The following is a 23,550-nucleotide window of genomic DNA, read 5'->3' on the forward strand; positions in this document are numbered from 1 at the left end:
TTGGCATTACAATACAGTTTTAAAGTCCATATTGACAGCTGATGATGTCTACTTCAATGACAGCTAATAATAAAGGAAAATAATCAAATATTAAAAAATAGTTTTTTTTCCGGGCCAATACCGATTATTAGTAGTTGAAGAAACCAATAAATGATATTTGCAGATATGCATTCACTCAGATTTTTTTATAAAGTCAAGTGGAAATTTAAATAAAGAATTAATGAATAAAAAATAGTTCCCTAAAGGGTTTTACAAAGTAGAATTTTTGATTGATTGATAGATTTATCTCGTGTGAAAACAGCAATGAAAAATTAAGTAATCAAAATACAAAAAAAGAAAAGAAAATATATAGATTTATATTAATGATTAAATAGATAAAAAAATAAATAAGTAAGTTGTATCCATCATCATTTTAACATGCTCGAAAAAGAGTAGGAAGAAGTACAAACTTATTTAATCCCACCCCCTATTCTCTATTTCATTAGTTCCTCCCACTTTTTTTTTCACTTTTTAATCAATTGGTTTTATCGTTGATTGTTAAAATGAAACACTGATATAGATAATCCGCAAAATGCCAAATATCAGCCCCAATAATCAGTCAGGTCGATAATTTTTTGACCCCTTATTGAAACTATATGTTACCTTATTTTCCAAAATAAATATTATATCATGATATATACAACTCTATGATACAAGATGACATAGCCTGATAGAAATTTTGGGCCATATCGCCGAACCCTGCTGCTTTTTAAACATACTGGCAGCTTAACCTTCATTGGAAAATATCCTTTGTCTGCTGCTATTATCCTTTCAGGGCAGTGACTAGCTTTCCTTCACCCCTAGCCGCTGTTATTATTCAGACATTATCACAAAAACGTTGTCGAGGCAAAACACAACACATCCCAGCGAGGGTATTAAAGCTGCGGAGAGACGTGGAGCGTGTTTGTATGCAAAGAGAAAGAACAGAAGATGCGCTTGTCATTTGACTTCGCCAAAGGGAACATTGTCTCGCTGATGTTTTCTGTCTCTCCCCCCTTGTTCTCTCGCTGGATTTGGCTTAAGGCGCTTGCCGGTAAGAAATGATCTAAAAGGCTTTCATCAATAAGCACACAAGTACAAGGCCCGATGTTGATTCTGCCCGCTCAATCACTCTCAGGCCTCTTTCATTTTCTCCCTCCGTGTTCTCTGATTGTCTTTCGTCAAATCTCATTTTCCCTCCCCCCTCCGCCTCACCTCACCCTGTCCTTCACTCACCCCATTTTTCCCTCCGCTCTCCCCCTCTCTGCTGCTGCTCTCATCACTCTCTCTGGGGGGTCATTTAGGGCGAGATAAAGCCTGTATCTGTGGGTCCACGGGGAGTCTACCCCCGCAGACAAGTAATGATCCAGACACACTCTCAGGCGCACACATTAACATACATGTTGGAGACATACACTCGATTTGATTCTCTTTTCTCTGCGTCTCTAACAGGTCCAGGAACAGGGTGGGGCAGATGCTTAAAAAGCACCATAGGGACGGTAGCCAGAGAGCCCTGACTACCTTTACTGTAAAGATAAAGGGTTGGAAGATAGAGTGATGGAGAGAGGAAAAGCCCAGTGGAGAGGAGGAGGAGGAGGAGGAGGAGGAGGAGGGAGTTGGTGAGGTGCAGTTCAGATTAAAGTAATGAGGATTGGAGGGAGACTGTGGGGAGACGGAGATAAGAGAAAGAGTCTTTGCAGAAGCTGTGATGTTCTCCGGCTCGAGGCTCCTACAAAAGTAAGAAGTGTTTGATTCGCGCTGATGCCGCCGCCGTGTTCACCGGCTGCTCGTATTAAAGCTCCGACCTCCCAGTCAGTAAACTCTTTGCTTATCACACACTCAGCTGCTTTTTGGTTATAAATAACAACATGTTTGGACCTTGTAACAAATTCAGATTGTGGTTTAAAATTAGCCAGCTGCTTTATGCTGCAGAGACGGGAAAAAAAGCATTTCACGGGTGTTGGATGCTAATCAATTTATTTTTGGGATCACTGCTCAAAAAAGGCAAAAACAAACGAGTGAATTAAAACAATTTAGAGGTTTTACCAAACCGTATCTGCCTTTGTAAATAAAGAATAAGAGTGCAGAATGAGAAAGCATCGATAAGGTCCAGCTCGAGTGCACAAAAGCACAGGATTTTACAGCTAGTTTACAACGTTACAAACTAATCTACCGAATTACTTTCATGCACCTGATTTATTGGCGAACACAGCGATCGAAAACAGCAAAATAACAAGAAAACAAGAAAATACAGTCAGGGAACAGGGTGATGATTGAGAGGGGTCGCTTTTGTATGAGTTTATAGATTGTTGTTTTTCTTTTTTTTAAAGGAAAATCTTGCACTGCACTTCATAAACATCTTACTCTCTACATCATTAAATATTTGTGACTCACCAGCCCTGAGAGAAAAGCACAGACAAAACACAAAGATAACTGTAAAAAAAAGTGGAAAAAAAACAGGTTTTCAGGGCTTTTAACTCTGTGATCCACTCAACGCTGCAGCTTCTATAGACTCATTTTATGCTGCTCAGAGCCTCTATCTTGTTGGCCGTGGAATAGCTGACACAACTTCCCGATATTGCCTTGATGTACCCCCCCCCAGTATGAAATGGCTTTAAAATAGGGATCTCGGGCTTCAACAAATGGCATGAAGTTGAAGGGTGGAGCAGTGGAGGGGGGTGGGGGGGGCAAGGAGGCACAAGTGTGGAAAATAATTTCAAGCCTCATATCTCAGATTGATTTTGAGGATTTCAGAGATAAAACCTCAGACGTAAGCAAACAGCCCTCCTGGAAAATGAACAGATTTCTTAGAACAGCCTTTGAAGGATTTCGTAAAACTTAAATCCCGCTTTTTTTTTAAATTTCCCCACACATACACACACACACACACCCCTCAGGATTTATACAGTAGCTCTCAACAGTTTCCTACTTTAAAAAAAAGTCTTTCACTGTCCTACTCTCGAGTAAATCCTCAAATCATTAAGAAAATAAAGTCTTTGTCCCTGAGCTTTGACACATTGGCAGCTGCAGATGTTAAATTTCTGCAGCTGTTACCGGTGCAGCCTCGACTCCACAGCCTGTCCAGTTGTTCCTTTTTCTTTTTTTTCTCCAACAAGGTCACCTTGTGAAATTGTACACCTTTAAAACAAAGTCAGCGCCAGAGTCACTGCACCTTGTAAATAGTAATAATCAGATGTGATACCTATTGATCCCTGCAGGGCAGAAAATTTCTCCGAGCTGCAGCTGGAGGTCGGACCTCAGGGTCAGCTGCCCTCGAGCCGGGAGCGATCCGATGTCTCGCTCAAGGACTTTTCGTCAATAGGAGCGCTCTTTCGTGACCTCGGGGGATTTAAAACTTAACTCTAGTTTTACCGTATCCAAACATGCCAGGAGATTTGGCATTCTTACACTATCATGTGGAATATAGTGGCGTCCCAGGAGCGTGTGTGTAGCAGAGATAGTTTGTTCGCTTGTGTTTTAAAGTGTACTCATTGTTTCTGGAAAGAGTCGCTGCTGCTGAATTTTTTAAAGGAGCACTTTACAAATTTTATGCGTCAAAGTCGATTTACTAGTCACAGGGAGCACTTACTCGGCCCTTGAAAACAGTTATGTAATGTTTTTTGCACTCCTGAAGTCGCTTTGTTAAGTTTTGGAGGTTAGTGATTTTGTAACTGGAAGCGTGCGTTTAAAAGACTTGGGCTTTTTGTAGACACATTTTCACATAGAAGTGAGGGCAGAGATGGAAAAATGTCAGTTTTATTTATTTACTTTTAAATAAATTATTTATTTATTTATTTATTTATGTCTTTATTTTTATTTATTTATTTATGTCTTTATTTTTATTTATTTATTTATGTCGTTATTTTCTATTTATTTATTTTTTAATTATTTATTTATTTATTTAGTATTTATTTATTTGTTTATAGAGATAAAGAATCCTTTGCCATGTCAGTGAAGTCAGTTGATTTTCTAGCAGTTAACCCTCTCTATCCACTTGTTCAGATTATTTGTCCTGTCACCTTTTACGTTTTTTTAATTAATTTTTTTTTCCAATTTGCAGGGTGTTTCTTGCCAAGTTGCTTGTTGCCTTTTTTCCATCTTTTAAAAAGAATTAAACCAATTTTGCTAAGGTGTCAAAAGTCTTGTGAAAGGCTTCTGAATGCAGCACAAGAAAATGGATATCTGTCCTAGTTTCAAAGGGCTAAACAGACACATAAGTGGAAACCATCTGCATGACTATAAACCACCAGAGCTGAAAGAAGGCCAGTAGTTTGAAATAACTGCCCCTTTAACACCTGGTTGTCACGGTTACGGCAGCTCTTTTGTCAGTGGAGCTTTAAAATGCCGTCAGACCGTGTTTTTGCTTAATTCTACCGTACGCAGCCTGTTTGCCCCCAAATCACTCACTCTACATAACCGAGCATCTTCCACGTTGCTGTTGAAGGGCGGCACTGACGCTAATGTCCCCCTCAGGTCTGAGAGTGTGTATCTGTTCTCTGTGTCGGACCGTACATCAGGCTCTGACCTTGGTTTCCCGCGGCAACAGTCATCCTGTTACTGATGGCCGCACTGTGGGTTGTTTCCCTGGTGGCTCTGAACAGCTGTGTGTGTGTGTGTGTGTGTGTGTGTGTGTGTGTGTGTGTGTGTGTGTGTGTGTGTGTGTGTGTGTGTGTGTGTGTGTGTGTGCGTGCGCGCGCGTGCATGTGTTTAAGCTGACATATGTGCATAAGCTATCATTTGTCATGGCTTGGTATGTGGGCTGGTTTGGACGAAGACACACACCATACCATAGCAAAACACGGAGCTTCAAGTCTAAAATGTGTGTGTGTTTGTGTGCGTGTGTGTGTGTGTGTTATTTTTGCGAAACCTTACAGATCATTTGAGGTATAACAGTCCCTTAGGAGAGGTCAAAGGTTATCATATGAGATCAGAACAGATGACAAGATCATAGAGCGAAGCAGCTGCTGTTGCCCTGGAGAGCTGAGGCTACCTTCATACGCTCATTAGGTTCAGCTGTGTGTGTGTGTGTGTGTGTGTGTGTGTGAACATCTGTGTGTGTGTGTGTGTGTGTGTGTGTGTGTGTGTGTGTGTGTGTGTGTGTTTGTGTAAAGGGAATAGAGTTGTTATTTTTGTTCCTGTATCATGGAGTGAATGTCGGGCTTGTCTCGTTACTTGTCTGTCCATGTGTGTGTGTGTGTGTGTGTGTGTGTGTGTGTGTGTGTGTGCTTCACATGTCTTTGATTTGCAATTCTCTATTTGTTTGTCTCGCTGCTGTTTTTCTGCAGAGCCACAGACTGCGACATTCACCCTGAGTTCAAACTCAACACAAGTCTAAACTCTTTCAAAACTTCTTCCATTCTTTTTCATTGATTCATAACAGCTGACATTTTGGAGATACCACATTTTCACACTGCAGCAGCAGAAGCAGCAGCAGCGACATTAAAAAAAAAAAAAAAAAAAACCTCTGGGAGAGGAGGAGGCGAGCTGACAGTAAGATAGAAGAGACAGAAAGAAAATAAGTACAGGGGAAAGAGGGGAAATAAAGTTTGAATCACCTGCGGGGGGAATTTAAGGGAGATGTGAGAATAATTCCTTCACACCTCCTCCATCTAAAGTCAGATTGTGTTAGTAAGCAGGCGAAACCACACATTGACTGGCAAAAAAAATACCTGCCGCACAGTCAGAAAAAATAGATCCAGTGCTCTGAAATAAGCTCAAATTGTCACACAAACAACAGTCACTTACTCATGACTTTAACCCAATAAACTGCCATTTATTCACTGAAATTTTGAGATGTTAACAACAATATGCACATTAATATTGTATTAATTACACCATAGTGAAGATTAGTTTGTAATTAGTAGGGTGTAAACAATTTTAAAAGTACAAGAAATATACCTTAAAAAACTATATATGTTAGAAAAAAGAAAATGTGCTTAAAAATGTATAATATTTAAAAATAATTCTAATAATTTAGGTAATTATAAACATATTTTCCCCCAGCTTTTAAAAAAAAAATATTTCATTAATCTAGCAAAGTTGCTCACTGCCTTTTTTTCCCCATGTTTTCAAAAGACAGCAAGCTAATTTGCTCAAGATTCAAAAATTTAAATACTTGTAAAGGCATCTCAACGCCAAAAATGCTGATGCTGATCTGAGTTTTAAAGAGTTAAATAGAGCATGACTGATATACTAGCAGGGCAATAAAATCTGTGGATACTGGCTCATCACAGATACAAATAAATATATCTGAGCACACAAATGTTACATGGGCTTCCTTTAATGTGTTCCCCACAAATTAATTATACGCTTTATGAAAGTACTAGGGTCAGGGATAAAAGAAAATATATAAGAGGAGGAAGAAAGTCTTTATATTTTGTGTTACAACCTGGCTCAAAGGCAAAAAAAGGGAGACAAGATACGTGTACCAAATGCTAAAAGCATATGTATTTTTAGAGTAACAAGAAAAGAGATTAAATGTCAGTAATTAGTCATGTATGCATGTACAGGTGTGTGAAACGTCTAAACGTCTGCAGCAGCCTAACAGCAGCTCTGCCTGCAAAAGCAGGGAGGTATTTATAGGCAGAGCTCACGGGTGCAGCTCCATCAGCTGACGAGCCTCCTCTCAGCAGCTTGTCTTGTCAGGTGTAACCACCGATACCTTTGCATCTGCCCATTAGCAGCTATTTCAGTTTGTACGAATGCGACCGCCTCCTCCAAATTCGTTTGGTATATCCCTCTGGTCTCCTTCGGCACAATCAAACAATGCAAAGTCCAAGTAATTAGTACGACATTGTCTTGTATGTGCCAAAAGAGAAACAACTTCCTCATTACCTAAACCAATTTTGAAGTACAATTTTAACATTTAATCTACGCAAGGCAGTTTGTAGACACTAGCATTGCTAGTAGTTTGATTTATTCTCAAAAGGTCGACTTTAACATTGAAATATGAAGTTTTCTCCCAACATTTTGACTTTATTCTCAAAAGACAAAAAACTAAATAAAAACATTTTTTTTAATATTTATTTTTTGTATGCCTGACACTAATATATAATATATGAAATATAGAAATGTAATATATGAAACATGTATTTTTAATATACAACTTTAACATATGAAACATACAAATTTAAGATATCCATAGTTTGCAGAAACGTACAGTCTCAGTGTTTATTGAGGCAATTGGGTAAGTTTGACCTTTTTGTGCACTATAGTATATTTATTATTATTATTATAATTAAACATTATTTTCAGTAAGGTGACATTCATAATTCAAGTAATCATTGTATATTTTGTATGTCTTGTTCACAAATTTTCACTTCGATTGGTCTTTTGCCAGAGTAGGCCTAATTATTCTGAAGTCAGTCAGGAACTTCCAACCCTAAATTCATCAAAATCCATATAAAAACATAAATTGTTTCTCACTCTTTTATGTTAAACAACACAAATATCGGCTGATGCTTCATCTGCAGATCTTAAAGTATTTTCCAATATCAATATCAGCCCCCCAAAAATATAGCTTTGGTTGGTCTTGAAACTATTAACTGGACATGTGCTCTGGCTCAGTTTTAATTACCATCATACAATATGCTGCTAAACTAACTTTTGCCTACCGACCTTTAACTTCTGAGTCCAGAACATTCAACAATTAACCACTGAGTGCTCCTAATTTTAATCTTTGGCGAATGACTGCGATGTAAAGCGGATAATCCACTCCACGTTAAAGGATTAGTTCTCGGTTTCTTTACCTTCACGTCATGTGTTGAAATCCTTCACAACACACACCTCTTGGAGGATTATCCCTCATTTAATCATTAAATCAATACACAGATGGGATGAGGTATCTTCTCTCCCATCTAGCCCCTTTGTCGCAATCACTGTCCGCTAAAAGAAGGATCAGGTGTCGCCTTAACCGCGCTTTCATATGTGCAGCGATCGTAAGAGAAACCTAATCAGACCTTTTTAATTAAAGAGGCCGGAGTGTTGATGGGGAAAGAGGAGAGAGGAGGAGGTGAAGGGAGATGGCAGCAGATGAGGGTGGATGAAGGAGAGAGGACGGGTCCGTCTGCTGAAAGCCACTTAAATCCCTTTCTTATTAACTCTCCGTGACACTTGATCTACCTCCATCCCCTCACACACACACACACACACACACACACACACACATACAAACACACACTCAGAGGTATGAAGCAGCTCGTCTTACCATAAAGAAACAGCCCCCTGCATCTCTGCTGCATGGCTTCATTTTCGGCGTCCCACTACTCTCCGAACGAGGGTGGATCAGCCTGTGCTAGGTTTCATGAATGCTTCATTCAGAACAGGTATAACAGTGACATTTTCTTATGCAAATGGGACCTAACCTCGAGCCGAAGAGGCCGCTGTATCTAAATGTAATTGACCAACCTGGAAGAGGTGACATTTCTTAGGATTGCAATGAAAAGTTCATCCTGTTCCACTCCACACAAGTGTTTCTACCACATATAAGGGTGTTAAAGAAAGGTTATTATCACAATTTTGTTTTTTTCCATAGTTTTAGAGTCATCATTTCTAGAGATTACAACTGCACCAAATATGATAAAAATATGGACGACTTGTTGAACAGTTTAGTCAGCTTATCTAAAACACTGGAGGTAAATCTAAAATAAGACCCTTCAAAATGTAGTTAATGTTCCTTCATTACACAGGAAACGTATAGAGGGTTTTTTTTTTGCACAACACAGGACACAAACAGTGATGTCCTGGTTTTAAGTCCTGCTTTTGTTTGACCCATTGATTCACCCTGACTGTAGCTGTATGGCGATTTTGTCACTCTTTATACTACATCACCCGACCTCCTCCTTTGCTGCAGTCATAATAACTATGGCAGGGTTTCCCATGCATTTCTCTGTTTGTGGCCTGCCGCAATTATTCATTGCCCAGTGTACTCTGGGCACAGATGGAGCAGCAGAACATCAGGCACAGTGAAAGTGAAACTTAATTGTTAATGGTGTTGCGTCTTAAAGTTTGCATATATTCGCAGCAGCTGCTCCTCTCATCCATCGATCTGATCTGATTCATGCAGCGCATTCGCATGAGATAAATCTGTATTTTACTCATATTCACTGTCATTATTTCCTGGATATGATATCAAGGCCATAAAAATAACTTGACCATATAGAAAGCACGAAAAACGTTCCTCACCCCATGCCGTCGTACATTTCATCCAGCTCATCATCTTTTGAGATTTTGCTCCTCTGATTAATTCGAGCTCACTCTTTTCTACAAACGAGTCTCCATGCTGTGCAGCGAATGAGCCTACTGCACCCAAAATACTGTCAAAACTTCCATCTATAATTGCCAAGGCACTCTCTATAGATCTCAACCAAGAAAAAAAGCAGGTTTTCAGAGAACATAATATCAAATATCTTCTGTGTCTGCCCAAATATGGGCTGGAATTTGTGCTGGAAATTTTACAAATGACTGACATTGCAGATTTGCATGGGATTCATATCACAGATGATCTCTGCAATTATTACAAATTACAAGACATCCCCTGTGCAAAAAGGCTTTTGACTAGATTGTTTTAACATACTTTGTTTCTTTGCTATAAACACATCATCTCTTTATTTTTCTTGTCTCTGTACATTCTTTAATTAGAGCCCTACGTCTTCCGTCTGAGCGCAATTTTCACACAGATTTGGGCCACTGGGAGTGAATTTCCCTTCTGTTTGTACACAGTCATGTCACCTCTAATATTCACTTCAGTCTAAACACACCTTTAGGGCTTTCTTTGCAGTTTATAAAATTCAAACTGCAGCCCCATCCCTTGCTAAATACAAAGAGATGTGACAGTAAAGTTGCTGAGGTAAAATATTTTCCAGAGAGTATGTCCTGGCAGAGACTATTAATCGTTTCCGTCTGTGTCTGGTGATTAACAATAAGGAGAGGATGATGTGACGAGGGCACAGATATGAAAACACTCGACTCGGGCACACGGAGAAAGAAATAAAACACAAACTGTGGCAGGACCACATTAAAATGTCGTGTTTAATGCGATGGATTATCCAGCTCTGGCGATTTCCAAGTCACTGGAGGTTGTTTTTCATGCTGTATGCCATATAATGGCTTCTTCTGAAGGGAGGAAAACACAAATATCTCCAAGTACTCAGACAAAAACGGGATCAGACAAAACTTAAACAATGTAAAGGAGAGAGGAAACATGCTTTTAAAAAAGAACATTTTATTTATTAAAGGCACCTTTTTTCAACCCTAAAAGTGCTGCGAGTTGCTGAATCTTGCCAGAACATTCTCTAAAAGCTGATGTGTACTTGTAGCAGAAAACAATTTGGGAATGCTACATATAAAAGGAAACATTAGTTGAGGAACTAACCCTTGCACTTAGAGCCAAAAGGTACTTTTTTTAAAGGGCTTTTTGGGTGAGTGCTTCCGATGTGATAGACAGTTGGTTGCATCAACCCCTTAAGTCGTCTGAATTTGACTTTCTTGTGCTGGTGTCTTTTCACTGGTGTTCCCAGTTTCTCTGAAGTAATTTCACTGGTAGAAATACTGAAAAAGTTCTTTTCTGTCATCCAGTACATTTACCTGCACAGTTAAGTGGAGCTACAGTTACAGCTCAATTAGGCCATTTAACTGGACTATTGTCTCTGTCCCACCATACAAACACAGCGGGAGAATTGAGTTATTGGAGAAAGTTTGAGTTATTGGAGAAAGTTTGTTTGACTCCGCCACAGTAGGTGGCGATATGTCCTCTTTCTGCTAGTTGCGACTGGACCTTCTTCCAGCTGACCTGTTATGACACATACCAAACAAGTCATCAAGCTGCAAACAGGTTGCATATTAAAAAATTAAAATATATATAAATTCTTGTACTGTACATTTCTTGCGTACTCTGCACTTTACTTGATACCTCTGTCTTGTTTGTCCCAATCCCTTAAAAACAAACACCCATTGCTCCAAAGTCCCGTTTCTCCGAAAATACACACTCCCTAGAGGTTAGTTTCTGATTCCTAACCACAATTTAGCCACCAATTTCGAGTGTTTCTACCAACCCTTTGCAGCATTTCTCAACGGTATATTGAAGCAGCAGTAGACCAACTGATCACAGGCGTTTTTACCTTCCCTTTGTCGTACTTCCAAGCAACATTTGAGCCACCGAGCCACTGACCCTTCATGGCCTTTTCCAGCCTCCAATCCAAGGTGTTTTACCAACCCTTCAAGATGTTTCCAAGCAACATTTGAGCCACCAATCAAAGGTGTTTTTTTAGCTACACCTGGTAGCGTTTCTAAGTGGCCTTTGAGCCACTGGTCCCAAGTGTTTTCACTGTCTCTTTGCAGCATTTTCTAGTGACATTGTAGCCACCAATCCCGGGTGTTTTTCCGATCTTTTGCATCATTTTCTGGCGTCATTTCAGAGTCCAATCCCAGGTGATTTTACCACCCCTTCATGGTGTTTCCCAGCAGCGTTTGGGCCTCAAATCCAAAGTGTTTTTCCTGACCCTTTGCTGCATTTTCCAGTGGCATCTGACGTTCTCACCAATCTTCCAGAGACTTTTGTGCCACCAAATGTGGGTTTTTTAAGCCAAAACGTGATTTTTTCCTAACCATAACCAAATGGTTTAAGTACCTAAACCTAACTACATGTTAATCATAATGTGGTTTTCAAAAATGTTCAGTGTTTTTTTCTGAAACATACAATGTTTTTTCTGGCAACCGGACTTAGGAGCAGTGGGTGTTTGTTTTCGGGATAACGGCCTGTCGAAGAAATGGGCTTTTGGTCCAATTGGACATTTTTTCAAACTAGCAGAGCTTTGAAATTTTTGGCTGCTGGAACAACGGGCAGCCCCCTGGGTTTTGGACTGTTGGTTGAACAATTTGGATATAAAGGAAATAATTAAATAGATTCCACTTGGCTAGATTCTGCATCATTATTTGTGCTTCCAGAGTCTTTGAATCCCTCAGTCTTTCATCAGTTTGGAGGATATCAACTCAACTGACTTTTGCTGAAAGACATTATAAAAAAGGAAAAATATAAGCTGCAGATGTGGTCTGATTATTGGGCCATCAGCTGGGCAGAGGACATGCTGTATTGACATCGACAAAAGATTAACAAGCCCAAAAAAACAACCAAACTGTGTCTACAGCAATCTGTGCATCAATTAGAGAGAGAGCATTAGTGCCTGTTTAGTGGAGTAGGCTTAGTGTTTTTGTGCATTTCTGTGTGTCTGCACATGTGTGTGTTTACGCACATTCCTGCTGAGCCAAACCACCGAAGCAGCACAATCCCAGCTGTTTTGGGATTGAAGAGAATGAATGTCAGTTTTCGCGTTTCTCTCTTAATCTTCGACAACTCGACACAAGGTCAGCTGTCAGTTCTTTGCTGAACGCTTAATTACTGTTTGGGAAACAAATCTTGATTGTACTCAGATCTCAGAGCTCACTTTTCCACCACAGTTGTTTAATTTGCACATGAAATGATGTCCCATCTCATGCCTATTTATGAGCGTTGTGTTTTTGCACAGAATGGTGACTCTTTCTAGCATGGTGTTGAGCTGAAAAAGTGCTGCAATAAAGTTTTGGCCATTTATTTAAAAAAAAGTAGATTGATAATTTAAGTTATAATTATAAAGCAAAAAATGCCAAATATTTGCTGGTTATAGGTTTGAGCTATTAAAAATTAGGCATGCAGCCTGCATAGTTTTTGTTTACTGCGTTTTTACTCTATCTTGTCCCAGTCTCAGACAAAGAGGACTCTGGATTAAATATATTTTAGCGGTCAAGACCAAATCTGCAGGGCTACCACTAAAATGCATTAGCAAAAACGAGCATTCATAAAATGCAGTGCCTTTTTACTCAAATCACTTTTAGGAAGGCCTGTGGTTGACATGCACTGGTCTGATCTTTGTCTTGACTCAGTCCCCTGAAGGTCTTGTCTCTGTCTCGATACAATGTGGTCTCGGTTTTGGTGGTCTTGACTACAACACTGCAGTTCATGCAGTATGATCATCTCAAACATGAGTCTTCTCCTACCAAAAAACAAAAACTATATATGCCTTGTATATATGAAAAAGAGAGTAAAACATTTCTCCTCATTAATGGGAAGCGAGAGCTGGAATGGATTTATGGCAACACAGAGCATACATTATTCATGACAAGACACAGACTCTAAGGTCTGCATTTAAAAAGAAAACCAAAAAACACAGGGTAATGGAGTGAACCCGACCTGATTCAAGCTCGGGCCCGACCTGCCTAGTTGGGTACGAGCAAAGAATCAAAGCTCATCGTTTAAAAAATAATAACAATTACTTACTGCCATAAAGGCATAGATGTTACATCTGGCAGGTCGGAGCTCAAATATAGCCTTTGGATTGTGATTGTATATGATCACTTGAAGAGGAAACCTCAGCACTCCGATGTGAAAAAGTATGAAACAAATTACTTGAATCCACAATTTTGTTATATAAGAAGAAATTCTTATAGGAGTGATCAAATAAACTACAGTAAGAAAACCATGTGGCTTGGTCCTTAATTGAGCCTCGACTTTCTGAATTCACCTCAAAGAAAACTAGCTGAAAAACTGAAAAAATGTTACTTTGCATTGTTCCTATCAAATAAACTGTAAATAAAACCTTGCATTTATTTATTAACTCAGACATACAGTATACAAATTCAGCTTGGCTGCTACAGTAGGGAGGATGCAGGGAGGTTGCATGAATCTAACTCAAAGCACCAGTGTGTTTGTCCAGATTTAACACATTTCACTCTTACACCAAAATCCCTGTCTGTGCAGCAAACCCTTAATGATCCCATTTACTCGAGTGGGTGGCAGCAACACTGCCATGGTCAGTAGTTCCCCCTGTGGGACCATCCATGCTTAAAATTGATGCACTCATACGCCTCCGCCACGATTTGGATAAAAGCCTCCACCAAATGGCGGCGTGAAAAGCCGCCGCTTTGAGTAACGTGAGCTGGCTTTCGGTGACTGTTGGCATGTGCGCTAACAGGACAGTGTAATCAAGGAGAGAGACGTCGGCCATTGTTATGCAAGTGAGATGCCGCAGAGAGAGGCTTGGACTCCGTCCCAGGTTCCATCGCTGTTTTTGGCGGGTCAAGTGACACGGGGGGGTTCTGCCACAGAGCGCTCTCGCTGTGAAGTGCCGTTGGTTTTTCACATATGCGCGTCCCTCATTACTGACAGGACCTGATGCACGGGGCCATCTGTCCTCATTTTGAGCCAAGAGAATAAAAAAGAGTGTGACTATTACAGCTGCGGAAGGTAATGAAGGTGTCATTCACTGTATTATTACAGAGTGACAAAAGCCAAGCCTCACTGCCCGCTCTCGTTAATGGATCCCGGCCATTATTTGCAGAGTAAATCCTCCTCACCACCATCGTCTCTTCCTCTTGTTCGCTCTCTTTATCCCTTTTTCTCCGTGTCCTTTCACTCCTCATTTCTACCTCCTTTCATCTTTTCTCCCCGCGTCTCGTTTTCCCCTAATTTCCCTGTCTCCCATTTTCATTCTCCCTCCACCTCATCCTCATTTTCACGTTCTCATTACACCTCCACCTGCCCTCTTCATGTGCTTTCCTGCTATACCCTTACACATGTTCACTCTCACTCTTCTTCTCTGCCTCCCGCAGGCCTAGTGAAGCAGAGCGAGATGTCGCAGAAGAAGATATTCCTGGTCTTCGTCGCCATCAGTACTGTCAGTCTGCTGCTGCACCATGGGGGCCACTTGAGCTGGTGAGTGATTGAAACATATGGAAACACTCACATTATACATCTCTCTATAGGTTCAAATGGTGCTAATTACAATGAAGACGTCTGTCTTTTTCTTCTAAAGTAAAATTAATAGCGAATACCGGCTTATTATTATACTCACAGAGACATTTGAGTGCCGACGCAGTGGTCCAGGGACCAATTATAAAAATGGAGGGATCGTAGATCTTTGACAGCCGTGTATCTGCTCTCCTTCCCTTTTCAACTTAACGTTTTGCTCATAAAACCTTTCCCACATTCCTGTCTTTACTGTCTCCGTTATTGCTCTGCCCTTTGTCTCTGTACTTTTTCACACAGTTTCCACACCTTTTAAATATCTGACCCTCTGAGACAGCCTGCAGTTAAAAGTATATGCTGTAGTCCTGCAGACTATTCAGTGTGTATGCATCCAATATGAACAAGTGATTGGAGTTTTTGGTAATTTTGTAGTGAGCTGTTTTCTCTGAGGCATTATGAAGATGGATGTATTGTTAATAACTGGACATTTTAATGGTGTTAACTTAGTCTGTGGGCTTCAGCACAGCAAAGTAGGAAATAACAACAATAAACACACTGAAGCAACTGAAGCTGTTCACTGTAACTGCTTTAGGCCAAATGTATACATATTACATAGTTTAACCCTTTGATGCCGGGTTAGTTTGCTTGTGCTGCACTCAGACTCCTCCACAAGTACTTAAACCTTCAAAATCTACGTGGATTTGTTTGATTTCTGTAGATGACACGGGGAAAAAGGCAATGGCCAACCTAAAAAGAAATGTCCTGCACATTATAAGAAATAAATTAAGAATGACAAGGAAATTACTGAAAAAATAGTTTTAAAAAGGAGGGGAAGGTTATTAGAAAATTATTCAAAAAATTGGAAAAACATCCAGAAAACTAGTTTTAAATATTATAATAACTTTATATTCAGAATTATATACTTAAAAAATATTCTAAAATATCTAAAAATAAAAGTTCTTTGTCAGGTCATTTCCTTGCTTGTTTTGTTGTTTCTTGTTTTTTTTACCTTTTATTTTTTGTGCTTATTTTCAGGGAGGTTTTTGCAATTTTTTTGGCCCAGTCTTGTTAAGTTGCCTTCTCACCAAGTTTTTTGAAGAAAATTAAACCAATCTGCTAGGGTTTTAAAGGGTTCAAAGCGTTTTTGTCCTGTTTGTGCAGATTTAACAGATGCAAAAACCATGCGATTCTTTCGTGAATTCACCCATCAGTTTCTGATACTCCATCCGTAGTCGCTTTATTCTGCGTCATTGTCTGTCCCCTTTTCTCTGTCACCTCTCATTTCAATTCCCCACATGAACACTGATTTCTACTTTAGTGTTGTACCTCTGTCCTATCCTACACCTCCGTCTCTTCCATTATCTGTCCACTGTCTGAGTAATTACGTCTATAATATCGCCAAATTATTTGAAGTAGCTGCTCCTTTTTCTGGAGCTAATGTAGCTTCAAATAAATCATTACACTTTCTTTCTCTTTCTCCAGGACCATGGAGGCCTTCCACCTCGGTTGTCCTGCCCTCCGCTCTCACCCTGCCCCGGGCCTGAAACCTAAACACACCAATGTGGCCTTCCTCAAGACCCACAAAACGGCTAGTACCACCATGCAGAACCTGCTTTTCCGCTTCGCAGAGCGCAACAACCTCACGGTGGCGTTGCCCGTGCAGGCCTGCAGCCACCAGTTCTGCTACCCACGCTCCTTCACCTCTCACTTTGTCCACCCACACACGCTGCCGCCGAACATCATCACCAGCCATATGCGCTTCAATAAGGCAGAGCTGCAGCGCCTGATGCCCAACGACACAATATACATCACGATCCTGAGAGAGCCGGGCTCCATGTTCGAATCCTTGTTTAGTTACTACAACCAGTACTGTCAGAGCTTTAAGAGGGTCCCCAACGGCTCCCTGGAGGCTTTCTTAGAAGAGCCTTGGCGCTACTACCGACCAGATGAGAAGGACTCCATGTACGCACGCAACACCTTGACCTTTGACTTGGGCGGAGACAAGGATCGCCCAGCGACAGATGTGGCATATGCCCGGGCCTTTCTAGCAGAGGTGGAGCGAGTTTTCTCCCTTGTGATGATTGCCGAGTACTTTGACGAGTCGCTGGTTCTCCTTCGCCACCTCCTCTCTTGGGATCTGGACGACATCCTGTATGTTAAACTCAACATGCGAACACCAAGCTCAAAGCGGAGCCTGACGCCTGGACTTCCTTCAAAGATCCGTGCCTGGAATTCCTTAGACGCACGTCTCTATGACCACTTCAATGCCTCCTTGTGGCGCCAGCTGTCAGCTCTGGGTCCAGCCTGTGTGGCAAGAGAGGTGCGACTCCTTCGGCGAGCCCAGGAAAGGTTAATGAGAAGCTGCTTTGGTGGGCGGATGCCACTTCTCCGATCAGCTGCGCAGATCAAAAACAAGGATCTACGTCCCTGGCAACCTAGTGGGAAAGTCGATATCGTGGGCTACGACCTCCCGGTAAATCTCAGCCGTGGGTTCTCGAGCCAAGCTCAGGAGCTCTGCCTCAAGCTCATCATGCCAGAAGTCCAGTACACTCGGGTGCTCCTACGTTCCCAATCACTGCGGTACCGCCGAGGCTACCAGCTCCGGCCTCCGCAGCAGCAACATCCCCTCCAGCAGCCCATACGCACAGTCCTGCCACGGCATGCTCAAGTGCAACGCAGCCAAGTCCCCCCTGCCGCCCCGGGCCCTGCATCAGGGACAGGGTCCACCTCCACCTCGAAGCCTGCTGCAGGAAGTCAAAGTCGGACCACAAAGTTAGGACCTAAATCCTTGCAGACCCAGGCCTCACAGACTGAAAAATAGACTTGAATATAATAGTGCCCAACAGACTGCATTGTCCTACCCATCCTGACCCTCGAGACAATGGTGCTTGGTTGATTGGGGGTGTTGGGAATAGGGGCGTCCTTGGAAAAAAAGTCTGGGTTGTTCTTGAATCAGTGTCTCTCCTAACCCTTCCAGAGAGAGTTTAGGATAAATATAAAAGAGGAACAACAGAGGGGAAAGGGAGTTGGACATATCTGGACTTGAACTTGAATCTCTCCCCTCTCTGGTCTGTGAAACAGCAGACACAAGGGTGGGAGAAATCCACACAAGGACTCGGCTTGATTGCACGCCTCTGCACGCCCAACAACGGCGGATGGGAGAGGGTTTTAGGTGAAAGTGGATCGTTGAAGCAAATCTGTTATGTGCGCCCGGGACTCAATGGGGAAGTGGCGATATCGGGGCCTATTGTGAGGCACAGAGTAGGCATTGTGTGTATCACACTGGTAAAGTATCATGTTACTTGCTTTCATTCTCTGTTTCTCGAGCTCTCTCTCCCCAACATATGCCACTTTAAGTCCTTGAGAGAGACATAATGACATAAAGGGATCAGCTGTCAGGCATCCAAAGAGCCTCCTAAGAGGCCAGACAGACACTGAGATCACCTCCAACCATTAATACAACAGCACAATCAGCAACTCTTCTTCTTGTATGAACTCTAGAGCATGAGTTATACTCAACTTACGGCACACGGGCCAAATCTGGCCCTTGATAGGGTGCCGGGTGTCCCCCCCAAATCATTCTAATTTCCTATAAAAATAAATTGATGAACACTGGGAATTGTTTTTGTATTTTTAGTATACATAAGGTGCATAAAGTGCATAAAACAGCATCAAAAAAGAGCCTGTTTATCAAAAAAAGTGGCAGCGGAGGATCCTCCTCAACCCCCAACAGAGGTCCTAGCTAAGCCCCTAATGTCTTGAAATCCTAGAAACGTCCTAAAATCCTAGAAATGTCCTAAAATCCTAGAAATGCCCTAGAATCTTAGAAATGTCCTAAATCATATGAGCATCCTACAATCAGAGACATGTCCTAAAATCCTAGAAAAGTCCAAAAGGCCTGGAACAGTCCTAAAATCCTAGAAATGCCTAAAATTAAAAAAATGTCCTTAAATCCAGGATATGTCATAAAATCCTAGAAATGTCCTAGAACCCTAGAAATGGCCTTAAAATTCTCAAAAGGTCCAACATTAGAGAAATGTCCTAAAATCCTAAAACTTCTTTAATACTAGAAACATTTTCTGGGTTGCTGCGACTGACCCCTGGCATCCTGTTATTTGGCAAAAGTTGAGTCTCCCTACTCTAGAGCCTGAAGTGATGGAGAAGGAGGGTTAAGAAGCCAGATGGACGGAGACAGAGAGAGACTATATCCTAAAGCCTGGATGCCATTATCGCTATGACTCACACAGAGACTGAACACATCAAGAATCTCTTCAGCTTTCGACCTCGCTGCATCCTCTCCATCCTCTCATCCCTGCTGCTTCCCTTAGGAGCAGCACAGACATCTTGTTTTCTTCACCTCCGATTGCAGTCTCCATCTATGGACTAACAGCTGAGATCACGTCTTGCATCCTAGACTCTTTGTAGGTTTCTAGATGTGGAGTTTTTGTTTTTAATCTTACTGCAATAAGATCTCCAGGCCTATACGGAAGGCATGGATTTAATAACCTACCAGCAGTCCACACACACTGGCACAAACGTAAAACGACTTCATCGGACAAAGACTGGAGGCCCGTGGGTCGCAGTGTTTGAATATTTAATCGGCTCCTCTCACGGCCCTCCTATGGCTCGTGTTCTTGGGTTACGCAGCCGTACATTTTCATTAGGGGCGCAAGGACCAGGCAAAAGTGGCTGAACTCGCAGGAGGAGAGCATTGATATAAGATGCTTAAAGCTTCGTACGGCTGGTGGGCCGGCTGGTTTGGCTGTGATCTTAAAATGCCATCACTTATCTCAGCTGTGATCCATTTTTAATCCGTTCTGCTCATATTTAATGTGTCATTTATGTTCTTTTATTCCTCCAGTGATCAGCAGGACACTGCTAAGTGACTGGGGGGGGGGCAGAGGAAGGATGTCTGAGTGTATTGGTGAGAGTGTGTGTGTGAGCCAGGAAGTGGCTCTCTCTGCTTCATGCTGTATTTTTTTTCCCAAGGCCAGCCAAGTTGGCATGGCAACAAAAGGAAATAATGTGTGTGAGATTTATTAAAGCTATGTATTATTTATTATTGGGATTTAAAGAGTCCCATCACTGTATTTTTAACTGTTATTTTTCATGAATCACTGGATATAAAACCTCATATGTTCAACATACCACTTCAGGCAACCGAGGTGGAAAAAGGCATGTGGCAATTATATAAAAAATTCATTCTATACATGTTTTACATAATGCAAAACTACAAAGACCACTTCTGAAAACCACACACTGAAACAAGTGTAGTCGCTTTAAAATGAATCTTTCATTCGGCGGTGTTTAAGTGCTCGACCACACAAAGCTTTTGTGGTTTGAGTCTGTCGCACTGAAGGTTACAATAATGAAAGACACACAAACCGCTGCTGCTGTGGCAGGATCAAAAAAAGAGGAGCGGGTGGAAAGCAGACATGTGTTTAAGATAAACAGTTTTATAAAGTGGCTGTGAATATTTGAATTCAAAGTGTGCTTATCTGAACTTAACGGGGAACCTCAGCTTAGAAAGCACGAGATGCACAGCAGTTTTTATTTATTTACAGGTTTTTGAAATGTGTTCAGATACGTGTAATATTTCTTCAAGGTACATACACTGCAGAAACTCACTCTAAATGATAAGGCTGGTGCTTTTCTATATTTTATTCCTGTCAACAAATCCAACAAAAACATCACCACAGGAGGTAGTAACAGCGCCAAATCTGTGTCTGTATAAATTGGACAGCTGGCAGGATGGTACCATGGGCAGGACAGGTGCGATGTTTTGACAGCATGTGAAGCATGTGACCCACGATGGGAGATTTAAAGCAGCTGGAGGCAGATAGCAGCTAACTCAGAGAGTAAGAACAGCATCCTTAAATGTCTGGAAATTGGGGAAAAATTGTTCAGATATCACTACTGATGTATATTTTATAATCACACTACAGGCTGATGCTTTTGTTTGAAATGTTACGCCCATCATGCCTCTTTTGCTTCCACAATGGCGGTATGCTGTCTAAAATCAGACATTGGAGAAGCATGATGCTGCTGTGGTTTGGTGTAAAAATGCAAAGAGGGCGCAAAGGAGGAACTTAGTATTGGTCTTATAGCACTATTTCTGTGTAAAAATGGCTAATATTTACATCCGTCTGTTAACTTCATAATGTAACTCTTAAAGAGCGTATCACAAATATGCAGTAATTTTCTTTAAACAGCCGGGCTTTTAGCAAATGTTAATCAAACAAAAGATAGAGCACATTTGTTTGGGACTATTTTCAGCTGTGGTTGAATACACATTGATAGAACATGTCACCTAGTGGGTGTGAAATATTAATGTGCTTTTTGAAGTTTTCTGACAACAGTAGATATCAATGAAGGGAGACACATGGGTAAACATAACTGATAAAATGATTTAAAAATAATCAAAATAAATCAAACAAATTGCACAAATAGGCAGGAGAAATCTTGAGAGTCAGTAGTGGAGGGAGTAGGTTTGTAGTAACATGCTGTAGGTGTGTTGTGCTGAAGAACACAAAACAGGTGCTGTGGTGAGGAGGTTTGCCAGCCAGAGAGTGATTGCTGCTGCTCCGCTTTATGTGCATGTGGCACACCAGGCCCACATGTGTCTCGTGCCGCTGATTACAGTCAATCAAGTCTGCTGCCCTGAAATGACAAAGCACAGCACCAGCAGAGGAAACAAGCAGATGGGGCATCACATCTTTTGAAATGGATTTGTTGACATTGGAAAAATGCAGAATATCACCAGATTTAAGGCTCATTTATGCTCCATTTACGTACAAAAACATGTTAATTTCAAATATTGTAAACGTCACCGCCTACGTACTTCCATGCATCCTTTATGATGGCATACATACAAGATGATACTAGACATTAGAGTCAGCTCCGTCCGTGTCTGGAGCATAAATTAGCCTTTATCCATGCTGTATATTAAGGTATATTTATTTACATTAGCTTTTTTAGCTGCCTCATGTAAAGAAAGCATTTTGGCCTTGATTGAATCTCCTTAATTGCTTCAACCTGCTGTAAGACAACAAGAAAACGCTAAATTTATGTCTGTCTATTGCTCAATTATGGAGGCAAAAATGTTAAATAATGAATAAGACACAATGAAATAAACAATGGTGAAAAACTGCAGTCATATATTCAATCATAAATATGTGAAATAATCCAGTAAATGTGGGGGTTTCATTTTGTAGCTTTTAAATTGATGGTTATTTATTTATATTATATCAACTGTTAAAATGCAAAGTGTTTTTTTTTTGTTTTTTTTGCTTAAGTTGGCTTTTATTTCACAACAACAATTTTAACTTTTTACTGCAACTCTTTGTCAAACAAGGCAAAGGCAATTATGTTTCATAGGTTTGATTAAAAGAGGAAATTTGGGAATAAAAACTTTTGGAATTATGTAAAATAAATAAATAAGTAAGTGCCAGATATAAACTGTAAGAAGAAGCTGTATGAAATACAGTTTCATATCAAAGTGCTAAGTTTTAACATTTTGTTGGATTATTTCCCAATTTAATGGTTATATTACAAATTTTGTCATTATTTTATCATATGATAATTTATTTCAAAATGTCATTTCTATTTATTTAATGTTGACCACTTTTAGCCTCTGTATACCTAGGCACAAAACTTGATTTTTTTACCTGAAGGTGGCATTTAAGTTCAGTATACAACATAAACTCTCTGACGTCATTTGCAGACAAGTTAAAGCAAATAAACTAAAAGTACAGGATCAAAATGGGTATCTGAAAGTAATTTTCCTCCCACGTCTGTGTCTGACTGGGAGCTAGCTGACGAATATGTTTTTATTTCCCCTCAACTGTTCATTTATGATCCATTTTTCCACCAGCTGTGTCTCTCTAAGTGCTGTTATGATTGTAGGAGTCGTTCGCCCGGCTGTTCTGCTTCTTGTGGGAGACTTTTAGTAATGGTCATGCTGTTGTGTCTGAAGTGTCGGTTATTCTTCTTTGAAAATGCCAGAGGGGTTTTGGAAAAACTAAAATCTCATCTTCTCCACATTAGCTGCCCCTTCTTCATTTTCTTTTTTGAGAACGACATCGCAAAGCTGTTGTTTTTGGTTTACTAGAAAATGAAATTCTTTCTTGTGGTGTCAGATCAGTTTTTGGGGGGATTTCTGCTGATGTTGCAGGGAACTAAAAGAAAACTGCTCATTGACATCGGGTGAAAGTGATGATTTTCTTTCTGTATTTTCCTCCATCGCCTCTTTGATCTGCTCATGATTTACTCCCATCCTCTGTTTATGGACTTATCTGTGAACTGTGAAGAATGAGACACTTTTTTCCCATTTTGCTGATGGAGGGGAAGAGTTTGGGTGGGTGACGGGGCTCTGAACACATGCCTAACGACAATCAGAGCTAGGGGCCCCAAAGCTTTGTAACGATGGACGGTGAACGTGACGAATAAAGTACGAATGATTTCAAATCATCTGCGAGTGGACACCTCTTTTTTTTGTCTGCCATTTCTCTTTTCAATGCAGATTTATTCAGACATGCTCTGACTTGAATTATTCAGAATATTTAAGCAATGCACGCACGCACACACACACACACACACTCTTCATGAGCTGCGATACGTAACACACGCAGACAGTTGCTCAATTAAGATTCTGATTCTAAACGGTTTCTATTTCCCCAAAGACCAAAACCAGAATTTTCAGCCCGCAATCAGTCATTTGAAATTACCTCCATCCAGCCTGCCCGGCTAAACGAATG

At 40.8% G+C, this 23,550-nt stretch overlaps 1 protein-coding gene across 1 annotated transcript in view; it reads left to right on the forward strand.

Moving 5' to 3' along the window:
• The window catches only part of gal3st3 (galactose-3-O-sulfotransferase 3), a 42,774-nt gene extending 19,511 nt beyond the window's left edge, over positions 1-23,263 (forward strand). The window contains exons 2-3 of the mRNA XM_042512541.2: positions 14,659-14,761; positions 16,277-23,263. Coding sequence (XP_042368475.1) covers positions 14,679-14,761; positions 16,277-17,615 — 1,422 coding nt within the window. The 5' untranslated portion in view covers positions 14,659-14,678 and the 3' untranslated portion in view covers positions 17,616-23,263. The remainder of the gene's footprint in view (positions 1-14,658; positions 14,762-16,276) is intronic.
• The last annotated feature ends 287 nt before the right edge of the window (positions 23,264-23,550 follow it).

Source organism: Plectropomus leopardus, chromosome 23 (assembly GCF_026936395.1).
Source record: "Plectropomus leopardus strain MGB_pleo_1.0 chromosome 23, ASM2693639v1, whole genome shotgun sequence".
Lineage (NCBI taxonomy): Eukaryota > Metazoa > Chordata > Actinopteri > Perciformes > Serranidae > Plectropomus > Plectropomus leopardus.